The sequence below is a fragment of the Diuraphis noxia genome, unplaced genomic scaffold, assembly GCF_037042655.1.
Source record: "Diuraphis noxia isolate RWA-SAM2 unplaced genomic scaffold, SU_Dnox_SAM2 contig0002, whole genome shotgun sequence".
Lineage (NCBI taxonomy): Eukaryota > Metazoa > Arthropoda > Insecta > Hemiptera > Aphididae > Diuraphis > Diuraphis noxia.
The window spans coordinates 56,196,274-56,209,857 of NW_028301712.1; the positions used below are offsets into that span (position 1 = coordinate 56,196,274).

General features: G+C 27.7%; 1 protein-coding gene across 2 annotated transcripts; it reads right to left on the reverse strand.

The window, feature by feature from the left end:
- Positions 1-1,455: 1,455 nt before the first annotated feature.
- On the reverse strand, positions 1,456-3,683 carry LOC107166923 (uncharacterized). Of its 2 annotated transcripts, none has more exons than XM_015515768.2 (2): positions 3,313-3,683; positions 1,456-1,957 (listed from the first exon to the last, which is right to left on the reverse strand). In XM_015515768.2, the coding sequence occupies exons 1-2, from the start codon at positions 3,443-3,445 to the stop codon at positions 1,635-1,637; spliced, it is 456 nt and encodes a 151-aa protein (XP_015371254.1). In that variant the 5' UTR covers positions 3,446-3,683; the 3' UTR covers positions 1,456-1,634. The 2 variants fall into 2 exon arrangements, with proteins under 2 accessions (XP_015371254.1, XP_015371255.1); XM_015515769.2 differs by lacking the exon at positions 3,313-3,683 and adding an exon at positions 2,423-2,570.
- Positions 3,684-13,584: the final 9,901 nt, after the last annotated feature.

Sequence of the window (13,584 nt, forward strand, 5' to 3'; positions counted from 1 at the left end):
AACATGCACATTGAAGAGTATGATGCGTAAATCACACATTATCACGCTGATAACGACTATGAATAATAATGTTATATCAATCGAAGATTGTTGACCGTATAATTATCATGTAATACTACTATTTAAATAATATGTTCTTAAATGAGTATAGGTAAGTAACGGCATAAAACCCTTTTGACGAACACGGTTTTATTATAATAATTATAAAATCCCTTTTAAAGTATATTCGTTATATTATAATGAATACTTAGTGCTTTTTATATACTCACACAAGCGTGTACATACTCAAAAGTTAGTGTGTATGGTAATAATTGGTATATCAATATACCAAACTATTTTGTTTTATCCTTTAAGATTTATCAATTAATTTTTTACTTTTGTTAATATAAGCCCGGCATCTGACCATCTGTGCCATTGGCTGATAATTTTTTTATTTTTTTTTTATTTAAATAAGGCTTCAACTCCTGAGGTTATTAGCCTGCAGTAAATACAAAATACAAAATAATAGTCATAGAGTATTGATCTTAAATGGGGACACATTATGTTTAACAATAGAGGGGTTTTGTAGAGTATATGTATATTCAATTATTTTTCTAAATTAATTTTGCTAAGCCTATATTTTTGAAAAAATTGTATATGTTTTTGGAGTTATCTTCGCCAAGTGCTTGTTGCATAGAGGCTGATAATTGTTTACTTATATAATTTGATTTACCTGATTGGTGTCGTTACAATATATTATTCAATTATCATCAATATCAATTTATTTAATGAATTTTAGTGTTTACTTGTCGGCTGTTTTGAATTGTTTTAGTGATTTACTAGTGATTAATGGAGCAACTCAGGGAAATTGTTATGATTTCTGACAACTTGTAGCTATTCAACAACTGAACCGTGTTAACGGTTAATAATTTTATTGTCCTCTATTGAGGCTGTGCTTTAGGTAAGATCTTCTTTGCATATAATAAGGTTACCATAAAACCTATGCTCAAATCATGGACCCCTTAAAATGATATAATTTTTACTCTGTAACAGTTTTTATTTATAACCTCCCGAGACGACCAAAAAACTCCTCACTTTCGTGTCAACTCAACAGAACTACGCCAACTGATTTGAATATTCTAACTTAGATTAAAATGTAAATCTGTAAATATAGGTAATAAGTAGAAATTAAGAAAGTATATAAGAAATTAATGTAAATTAAATATGTAACGCCGGCTAATAACCATGCAGTTGATGCCTCAAACAATTAATAAAAAAAAAAATTTAAAAAATACTATAATTATTTTTATCACTTTAACATAAAATAAATATTATTAAATAGTAATTAAACATAATAAATAATATGTGTTTATTCTTTTTGATCTTTTTTTAAAATATTTAATTCAATTTCTTTATGGATAATATTGAATAATCATAATAGTAGTAGTAAAAGATATAACAATTATGAATATTGAATTGTTGTTGATATCATAATTTATTATAATTTGTATAGTTATCAACATTGAATATAACTATTAAATAATAATATAAATAATTATCATCATCATAAAACATGTGCCAATTAAATACACATTCTCTGTTTTGGATATACAATATACATGTGCATAAAATAACATAAATAATATTAAATATTATTAGTGGTTAATGTGATCGTGAATAATCATAATATGTTGAGGTCGACTAACATAATCATCGTCATAGCTCTCATCTGAATCATAGACGATGGTTGTGGTAGAAGGTGTAATATTTGTAACTTTTGAAACAGTCGTTGACAAGGTCTTGGGCAGATCTTCGTAGTTTGTGTCCGTGTCCTCTTCATCCAGGTCTAACGATTCATCACTTTCAGGAATATCATCCGGTACCTCATAATCGATGTTTTCATATGGTCTAATAACAAATCCAGACGCCAACGTATTGACGACCAATATAAGTGTAAATAAAACTTTTGCATTCACTTCTGTTAACAGAAAATAATACGCATATAGAAATTAAATTTTTTCATCTAATTAATGCAAGGAAATTATGTCAATAAATATATGCACCTCCACAACTTTTATAAATATCTGCTGTCATGCAATGATCGATTATTACGTTATAGTGTTATACTGTAATTAGCGTCCAGAAAAAACTAATATACGTATATCGTATATGTACGATTAAACTATCTGAATTTCTTTTTAAAAACAATTTCGAGTACCACTGTATGGTAGTATAAATATTAAATCACATGTATTAGAATAAAATAAAATCAGATGATACAAAATTGTTAGATGAATTCAATTTTTGTTAAAAATCGTATTAAATTAAGGTTGATAATAAATGAATAAAGATTGAATAAAAACAAATACTGATTAGTATTATTTATATATTATTAAACATATTTTAAGAAATATTCAATAAATATTATTAAAATTGTACTTACTCATCATTATGAAATAAAAATAGATAAAGATATATAAATAGTATTTGTCAGTTTAAATTCTTCAACTAGTTAGAAATAAAAAAAGAACTGTGATTCAGAATTTTAATGCCAAACCTCTTATAAGGAATCTTATGCATAAACGTTATCGTGTAACGTGAATACTAATGCTATGATGAAATCAAGGTAACTCACTATATATAGGTAAGTAAATCGTATTAAGTAGGATTATATAGAGTAAAAATGCATATTACATTATAAACATTTCATCATTACATTTTTACATACAAATTCCTTAAAATAATTGTTTCATTTTTTCAATTGTGTTTCTATTTAATTACCAATAATCTTGATACACGTGTTATTTAATATTATTTTGATTTTACGCCATTAATAGTATCCTATTGAGTGTAACTATAAAGAACTATAAAAAATACCGTTTTGATAAATCCTTAGAAACAGTCAAAGCTTTCCGATAAAATGTATTATGTGGAAGCATTACGTTGAAGCAATATAATGTTCGTATACATATTATATGCAAATATTTGAAATCACCTATTTTTTTATCGTTAGACACAGTAAATAATTTATTAATTATGTATTAAACACCATTCCATGTTCTGTTGATTATTATTATACATTTATATACGTTTATCAGATGTTAAACTTAATCAAAATACGCGATAATAAACATGCTATTAAAGTATTAAGTGCATTTTTTTTTTTTTTTGTTATAAAATGTTAAACCTTAATATAGATTTACAATACAGAACCATGGGCAAATCAGATTGCGAAAAGAATCAATACAGTTTAAAAGAAAAAGAAACAGAATAACCTGCGGTAGAGCTCTTGAGTTGTCTTTATTTGAAACAGCCAATAATGATTATACTTACCGGTATGATAACTAGGCCATTTGGATTTTTTCAAGCCTAGTTTTTCTGATTGGTCCGTGATAAGGTCGATAAATGGAACACGAGTCTTACGATGAGTTTGTTTGACTGATTGTTGAGTTTTGAATGGAACCATTTGCAGAATATTGTGGGACAGTTTCGTTAATTGTTTTCATGTGCAGGAAGTTTGAATGAAGTATTCGTCATTGGAAATAAGCCATGAGGTTTTGGGAATGAATTGGAGGCTGATTGATTAGTTTTATTGTGCGAATGCTTAGTGAGCTCCGTATGATAATAATTTTTTTACGCATGACCGGCTGTCTTCATTAGTGATTTATCACTGAAAGGTAACCATAGAATATATTTATTGAATAAAGCTATTTTTGAACCATTTAGAGTTAAATATGACAATGAAAGTTCTCTTGAAAAAATGTTGACCAGATTAAGTTTTTTAATAAACTATATGTATAAAAACACACCATTATGTTTCCCATTCAATAAGTGACATTTCACTTTTAACAAACGACAATACTAAACATTTTTAGTGTTTTTTTTTTTTTTTTTTTTTTTTTTTTTTGTATCATGCGAATAAAATCGTTTTATTACCCGCATAAAATTGTTTTTATAGGAGATTATATTCTTCGATTATTGTAATGTGTGTATTATCAAATAAAACTTTTAGAGTGTCAATTACAAAGAAACATATCTTCACGTAGATAATTTATCATACAAAGACTTAAGTACAACATTTACTATATCCTAATGAAGCCATGTGTGGCTACTTCTTGTGCTTCGCGCTAAAAACTATAATATTTAATGTAATTTTTTTTTATAGTTACTTACCTATGGCTATGGGCTATATCATTTCATATTACTATAGCTTAATTGTCCTTTTTAATTTTTGCACAAATTTAGAACTGTCTGTAACATCATTAGTCATTAGTCATTACTATTATGAGTAGGTTAAATTGTTATTAAATTTATTTTTCCAATGTTGTCATATTTATTTTATATTTTTTGAATTATTTTATGTTCTTCAATCATGTCACTGATAAAAACTTATTTGAAATATTTTTCATAAATTAGTATTCATTAAATTGATTTTTTTCTGATTGTGGCATTTTATTTCCAATGCATATTTCTTTGTTTATTGTATTAGTTCAGTGGTTCTCTATGTGAATACATCTTAGTGCTATATTGGTATCTTAATATATATATTTTTAAACATTCAAGAATATACAACAGTTTGGATGAGCATTGTAAAAATATGCTGTCAAATTTTGAATTATAAATCCTAAAGCTTCGAATATTTCTCATAGAAGTTGTAATAAACAACGATAATAATATTATAGGAATGAGACCTAGCCATTTCTTAAAAAAATGAAATATCGTTATTATTCGCTGTCCATTTTTTTCTGGTAAGGAATTATGAATATGAATAATGTTTATGTAATACAAATAAAATGAATAAAAAAAAAACATATTGTTTAAGTCATATTTTTATATTATATTTCACAATAAATAATTAAGCATATAAAAATGTTTATGTTTAAAATAAATATAAAAGTTATAATTTCATTAATATTAAAATATTTATAACAAATAAATATTGACAAAATTATCAATGAATTATCAACAGTTGCCTATATTTGTTTTCCTAATAATTTTACGACTTTCAGCAACAAATAATCCTGTTAATAAAAAAAGAAATTGTATAAATGAATGTTTTGTTGGATAAAAACAAGGTGGTACCTGTTTAGTTGAAATGTTATAAGATTTTTTCAATAAATAATATTTATTGTGTGTATAAAATTACAGGGTGAGGCCAAGAAATTGTAGTATACCTTTGCTTAAATATATGTTTATCATTTTTATGGGCCTTAAAATATATTAGTATTTTAATTAATAACTTAAAACATATCCCATAGATAAACTTCTATATCTTTAATCAAGCGGTGGTTTGATAATTAAAGATATTAAAAACAATACCGTAGTAGAGTTTTTACCATCAAAAGTAATTTAATACAAACCATACGGGTTTGATGTTTGAAAAATTCTAGCACGTTGACCTTTCATGTGTACAAAAATATTTTGTCAAGAGAGTATATAGTCAAGCAGTAAGGATTACCTATTGGATTCCCAACGATCAACTATCGTCCATCAACTATCACTTATAAAGACGACAAAACTTTTGGATCGGCCTAACACTTATATAATATACTATAAATGTTTTGATATAATCCAAAGTCCAAACTAAAGGGTACACACCCGACGTAGTAAGGTTCACTTTTTCTGATGTGCACTAACGCTAGTAATAATAATAAACAAGAAAATAGTATTTGAACCCGCTGATATTTTTTATCAAATATAAGAAGTTTTATGACTTTTGGTACATACTAACAATTTTTCAAATCTATTTCATACTAGGTAAAAATTAACTAATATTAAACAGTTACTTTACAGTCATATCAAATCGTGTATAAAATTGTATTCTTGTACATGTTAAGTGCGTAAGATTATGTGTAGAATGTGTAATGTTATATGTTTGGTTTATCACTGGATCGTTTTGATAACATTTTTACAGAGAAGTAATTACTAAGAAGAATTTTAGGGATTGTTTCTTTTTAGATTCAAAAAAGTTTAATAATTATAAACAAAAATAAATAGTATTATATTTGTATACGTTGTGCCATGTCCAACATCAAAAGGTAAATCGTTAACCAAGTTTTCCACATTGTTCTATAATATCTCGTTAGTAATTTTGAATACTAAACACATATTATGTAAGATACTTCATTTACTTTAGAGTGAAATCTAGTTATCTTTGCAAGAAGTAGGTTTATGATCAAAAATTATGGTGGGCAAAGTCAGAAAGTAATTTTAGACAATAATCTCACCATATTTTACGTATACAGAAGAAACCCTTTGTACATCAAATTGTAAAAGATGATTAAAGAAAGAAAATATCGTATTTTTTTAAAGTTAAAATTAAATAATAATAAATTAAATTTCCATATATTCAAAAATTGTATGTGAATATGAATAGGCAAATAATACAAAAATTATTCATTGAAATAATGAAAACATAAACCTAATTTATTATTGATAACAATAATTTTTTTTGTAGCTATAATCAAATTGATTTGGAATCATGGCATACTATTGTGGGCTTGTGCCAGCAAATCAAACATCGATGTCATTCTAAATTGTAAAAATATTGCCTTTCGTACTATTATCGCAGTATACTACTTCAACTACAGAATTAATTCATCTATTTGAATATATTGTAACATTTGTTACACCTTATATTTTTATTATACCCACACTTAACACACACTATATAATTGACCAATACATACACACTCAACAATTTTCTACCCATGCAAATAATTACTTATTAATTATTATTAAAATGAAACACAGCAGTTAGTTCGACAGTCACCATCAACAGGAGCGAACTCACCAATACACCTTAATAACAGCCATCTACATTAGTAAAGTATTATTTTTAATATAATAATTAATTTGGATCTATAAACCAAACGTGTCTTATTGTTGATAAAATACCTCATGCACAGTGCTCTAACCCCCAGCTATGGAAAACTTATCCATAAGGAATAGAAAACCTTCCCTGGATAACTAATATCGTAACAAGGTCCCTCGACCACGTTGCAATATCATATATCTATAACGAAATCAAAAGGTTTCTTGACAACTCATTATATTAAGACATTGGGTGCCTCAAATTCTTGAAGCCATATGAGTATAAGTGAAATAAGTTAAGGAAGAGAGAGAGAGAGAGAGAGAGAGAGAGACACACACACACACACACACACACACACACACACACACACACACACACACACACACACACACACACACACACACACACACACACACACTGATATAATTCAGTTGATAACGAAAACTTATTTTAACGTTTCATTAAGGACCTTCTGTATACGTAAATATACAAATATAATATATATTATTACCCAGAATTATTAATATTCTGAGAATAATTTGTTGTATTTAATGGATACGTTTTATATATAAAACGGTTAAAAAATAAAAAATATTTAATAATAATCGTTATGGTATAGGATAAACTGCTGATAATCCTTTCACTAGACGATAAAAAAAAATTAATATCTGTACGACTGAATATAATATCGAGTGGGGAAAGTGCTTTTATATTCCAGTAAAATGTTTTTTAAACGTGTTTTTTTATCTACACACGGCATTATTGTACACGGGAATCGTATTATCCGTCGTATGTCTATTCCATATTTATAATATAATAATAGTAATATTATTAATCATAATAACGATAATAATGATGATGACGATAAAATTAATAATAATGATAATGATAATGATGAGCACTTACGTCGACGGAATAAGAAAATTCCGTGAAATATCTTAGTGTATAATATGGCTTAAATGCGCGCGTAAAACCTAAAATGTTTAATAACAACCTATCCGTGGGGAACATTGGCAGTCTTGGATGGCGTGGTGGAGGAGTTGAGCGTTTGCAGGTGTGTACATAGAAGTTGGTCGCGTTGACGTGGTGACAAAGACAACGTTTGTTGCTGTAACGCGCGCTAATAAGCTCCCTGGGAAATGTTCTCGTGTCGGTGGCTGAAATCAAGTGCATATATATCTATCTAACTATATATAAACACCTATACATGTGTGGTGGCTACTATCACTAGAGAGTGGGTTTATGGGTGGTGGGTTTAGGGTCTGGTAGAGGGGGTTGTAGGGTGGACGGGATAGAGGGCGAGAGCAAAAAGTTTACACGAAAATGAGTGAGTTTTCAAGCGCAAGAATACCTACGCGGGAATATAACGATGACGAAGTTGGGGTGGTGGGACAAGTGTCGGGGGTGAGGACCAGAGGACCTTAAACAAATCTCCGTGGCATCTTGGTTTACACTATTTGCATTCCATTAACCTAAACACTGCGTTTTGTTTGTGTACACACGTGGCTAAAGCAGTTACCACTGCCACCACCGCCGACTGTGCACGTTGTGACACAGTCTGTTACAACTAGACTTACCAGTCTACCTGAGTCACCACATTTTTAAATATTCGTAAAAATTAATTGTTTTATTAAAATGATTTTTAAGTGTAGCCCTCTACACATCAAACAATCATTCCGCACCGTTAATCTTGATTCATTTCTCGGGGTATCTTAATTTAATGACGTCTTGAAAACTTAGTATTCAATTTTATGATAGCAATACGCTTTATTTTAGAGTTTTCAAAATTAAATTAGTTGTAAATGTTAAATAAAGTAAAGTCATACAAAAAATAAAAGTGAAATTATACGGATACGCTTATAACTTTAAATTTGATTCCCTTTGATCGTGTATTATACCTCCCTGCAGTAGTAGTCCACTAATACAATATTTTAGATTAAAATTCTATATATTTTTTATCGGTTAATATTTATTTATTGTTTTGACTTTTGTGCTGAATAATTCAAAAATCTTTTCAGTCCATGATTTTTTTCTCTTGCATTCAAAGAAATAACGAAAATGGGAAAGAAACAAATCGACGCTTGTGTAACAAGGCAAAATGCATTGTAATTATTGTCGGGACAACAGGATGTAATATAGAAAAAACAGATAACGTTGTTGTCAATAGAATATCGGGACTTATAGTCATTAAATAACGCCTTACACACAGGATTCAGTTAAAGTTCAGAGTATAATAGTAAATAGTATGATTCTTTTTGTTGAGTATTAAGTATAATTGTTGTTGTATTACTTTCTCTATGAACAAAGTTGTTCAGTTTCACGTCCACAATATTTTATTAAAACTTTCAACTAGACATTGGTTGTAATTATTATTCTTTTGTAAATTTTCAAATAAACTTGAGTAATTTAAAAACCATTTAAAAAAATTTGTTTCCCACAATATTATACAATTATAATATTATTTATTATAATACAATTAAATATAAAATAAAATAAATTAACAAATTATATGTATAAAGTATATAAATAAGACACATTAAAAAAAAAAAATTTAAAAATCAAGCGTTTAACAAATAATAATTATAGATCAATATTCATAGATCCATAATAGGATAAACATAAATATAAATCAGAGACCAATAAAATGGATAAAAATGAAAATTGTATTCTAATAACTTATATGATGTTTTATAAAAATAATTAAAGTAAATGTGATAGAAATAGAAAGAACTATGCGATTTATTGTTTTTGAGATAGTTTTGTTAAAAATAGTGGGTTAATTAATTCAGTAAGGTGTGGGAAGGATTTAGATAACGATAAATCGTAAGTGGAATTATTAGGCAATACCATTCAATGGCAATATGGTATTATTGGAGTCAGAAAATGAGGCAATAAGATTTAGTCTGGTGAATGGTAGATTTGAGAAAAGATGGCGTGTGTGTGTGTGTGTGTTTTTGTAGGTATGAAATGGTTTGAACGATCGATTTTACGTCAATCGAGGAAAGATTTGTACATTGGACATCCTCTGAAATTAGAAGTAAGATCACCAACGTTTAACATATTATACTATTAGAGCATAAAAATAAACGACAAATCATATTATATATAAATATAAATAAATAATAAATAATTATTCTGCAAAAAATGTTAGACAAATAAGTTTTAAAAGTATTATAATTTAAGTGCGCAATAATTAATTTAATTTTAAATATCAAATTGTGAAAGTTAAATTCTTTTAGATTCTTTTTGTATTTATGTTTTTAAAGAATAATTAATAAAAATATATAATTCAATAATGAATAACTTCAATTTAAAAAAAAAAAAAAAATTAAAAACTTACTTTTTTTGTTGCGGGAACAGACGCAGATTTTTTATCTGCTCCGGGCGTCCATATTCGATATCATTCTATAGTGCACCTACCAGTTACCTTAGATACTACTCACACGTACTCGCATATATTTATATTATTGTTATTTTTTATTATTAAAATATTAGGTACCTATATTATATGCTTTTGAACTCGAGGTAATTCAGTAGAAATGTTTGTACGGTAGTTTCCGGTACGCGTGACACGATTTCCAAGCTCGTATAATATAATAATATAATATATCTGACGACAGCCAACGCATCATACACGTGCCAGTGAAAAAATTGGCGTGCTTTTGATAGTAATAATAATATACTCTTTGAAAATACGCCACCATAATCGACTAGCACACTATGCTGCCACGTCATGGTTCACCGCGTGATGCGCTTACCGTAAATCAGCGCCTAGGTTTGCAAGCAAAATCTTCGTAGTCTTAGTTGTGTGTTGAACAATTTTAAATCGTTTTACACGAGATAATATAATAATAATACTTCACAAATATAACAAAATATCTTCCTTGTAACGGACCATCCTATATAAAACGGAAATCTCCTTATAATGGAAAATAACTACAGTTCCGTAGTGTAACCTGTACATACCGTACATAGTCTCCCAATGATGGAAACAACTTTATAAAATCAGTTGAAACTGAGAGATTCTGTTATAAGGAGGTTTATAGTAAACACCTAGCTGATTTTACACCCTTAGCTACACCTTGCACATCCGGTCACGGCTCACCACAACATCCACAGCTCATCAATGCTGCATGATTACGTTCGACTATAATATAGGATCTTCTACGAATCCGTAACAACGTCAACTAACCTTTGATGTGACAATTCTAACCACTTGATGAGCACAGCCACAAGATCTAATGAACAATTATGAACTTAATCGAGGGTCTAGAATTGGCTATTTTTTACTAGGTAGCACTTATTCACACTATATATAATAATTAATAATACATGTTATCAAATATTATTCCACCTGTAGGTACTAGGAATGTGTTAAGATTGTTTATGAAAAATCATTTTGGCATAATACAAATAAATCTATTCTTGAAGAAGGCAAATTAAAATATGTTTTATTTTGAAATTTTGTTTTTTATTTAATTTTTTTAATTTGCCAAACTTAATTTTCAAACTAGGCGTGCGAATTCGGGTGAATTACATGCTAAATATCTGTATAGTTATTGTTTATGGATTTTCCTATTTTTTTTTTTGGGGGGGGGGGGCTGGCCAAACTTACGTCAGTTGTGGACTTCCCAGATCTAGTCGGGTTATATTGCTGTATATATTAATATATTTTATTATTAACTAAATTTAATTCAATCATTTTTATCAATATGTATTCTAATAGTTTTTCTATAAATGGATTGACAAAGTCTCCTTATTTTAACATAACATCTTGTACAGCAAGGTTGTATACATTTAAATTTTTTTGGTTTGAGGATATCAAAGTAATTGATTGTATTTTATTATATTTATTAGGATATTTTAAACAACATTTTGGTAAGTTAAAAGAACTTTCATATATAAATTTGATATTATTTTTTAGTTGGTATACGATTATTTATTTCGGTTGAGAGACATGTAGTACTGTCCTGTAGATCATAATTTACATGTTATTATGTTATATACAATTGATTTTTATATGTAAGGTAATATACTATTACCATATTTTTAAAATAATTTTCATTTAAATGCAACTTGTTTTATATTTTAGATAATGAAATATAGGTAATTTTATCTCTTAAATACTTCATGATAACTTTTGTGAAGCATTTTAAAATTCAACACCAACAATATTGTAAATTATGATTACCGAATTAAATTAAATTAATTTAAATTTAAAATACAATTTTCTTAAATAGTTAAGTACTCTCGATTTTCGATCGAGATGAGAAGAAAACCAAAGGTGACATGCTCAATAATTAATAAGGAAATAATAAAATACAAAAATGAAATTATTGATGAAAATAACCAAAGTATACTTTTTTGCATGAATGAAACTTATTTTTTTGTAGCTTAAAAATATTATATTAATACTGAATATTACCAATACAGAAATAAATGCCAATATTCATTTTTATTGATTTAGAAATAGTTGGCATACATTTGGATATTAGGAAAAAAACTGGATTTAATATAAGTTTAGATCTGGTAGACAAAGTTACTTCAGCCATACATACGTAGGCTCGTAGGCATGTTGCTCGGAATAATGGGAATCTCTTACATACATTAGGCCTGATGCCACTATCAAAACCGCATGCAGTGAAAAACGACAAAATGATGAATCTAGTATTCTTAAATAATATACATTTTATAGAAAAAATCTATTTAGTTTAAAATTGGTGAGTATGAAAAAATATATGTATTTAGTTAAAATTATTTTTGCCAGATATAGAGAGTTGTACAGAAGTTTATATTAGGATTACAAATATATGTACAAATGAAATAACAATCGTTGGCACCATTTTGAAGACCAAAAGTAAATTGTACAAAAAGTGGGGTGCTGGTGTAACGTTACATTAGCACCACCTCGAATTTTCGGTTTTTTAGGTGATTTTGGGTAGTGTACAAATGTTTATATTAGGATTACAAATGTGTACAAATGGAATAACAATCGTTAGTATATTTTTTTTGTTGGATTTTCCGATATGTTGGTGCTAATATAACGGACCTTTAGATGAGCATTGTGTAAACGCATCATGTGTTTATTAGGCGTAAATTGTATTTATCGTGCAACTCTTAAATTTTTCTAGTGTTTTGGTTTCTGCGAATATTGTTGTCTTATATGTTTTTTGCATCAATAAACTATAGTATTATATAGTATATAATAAAGTATATTACATTGGATTTTAAAAACTGTTGTTATTATACGTGTTATTTACATTAAACTACAAAGCTTTTATAGTATTTTTCATACTACCTAGGTTTAAGGTAATATAGGTATAGTAATATATTTATTGAAATTTAATTAAAAATTGTAAACATCTTTATTATCAGTTAAGCACTATTAATGGTTGTGAGCTCAAATTAATACATTCTTTATTATAAAATAAAAATAAAACTTAAACTAAAACCATTATTATATTATATGACATCATGGATTATTTACTACGACATTGCACTGGAATGATAGAGGTAGGAAGAAAAGCTGGAACAGTATTAAAAACCGTTTCTCTGACATTTCAAAAGGTTTACGAAACGTCTGTGAGGGTGGCGGGAAAAGCTTCTCCGAGAAGACAAATTTGATAAAGTATTATAAAATTATATTAAATAATACGAGAAGATTTCTGCTTATGTCATGTTCTGTACAACGTAAACGTAGTATTTTATATGCATCTCTTTTGTAAATAACACATACCTGGATCAGTCAAGTTTTTATATTTATTGTTATTCCTTGGCCACTTTTTTTTTTT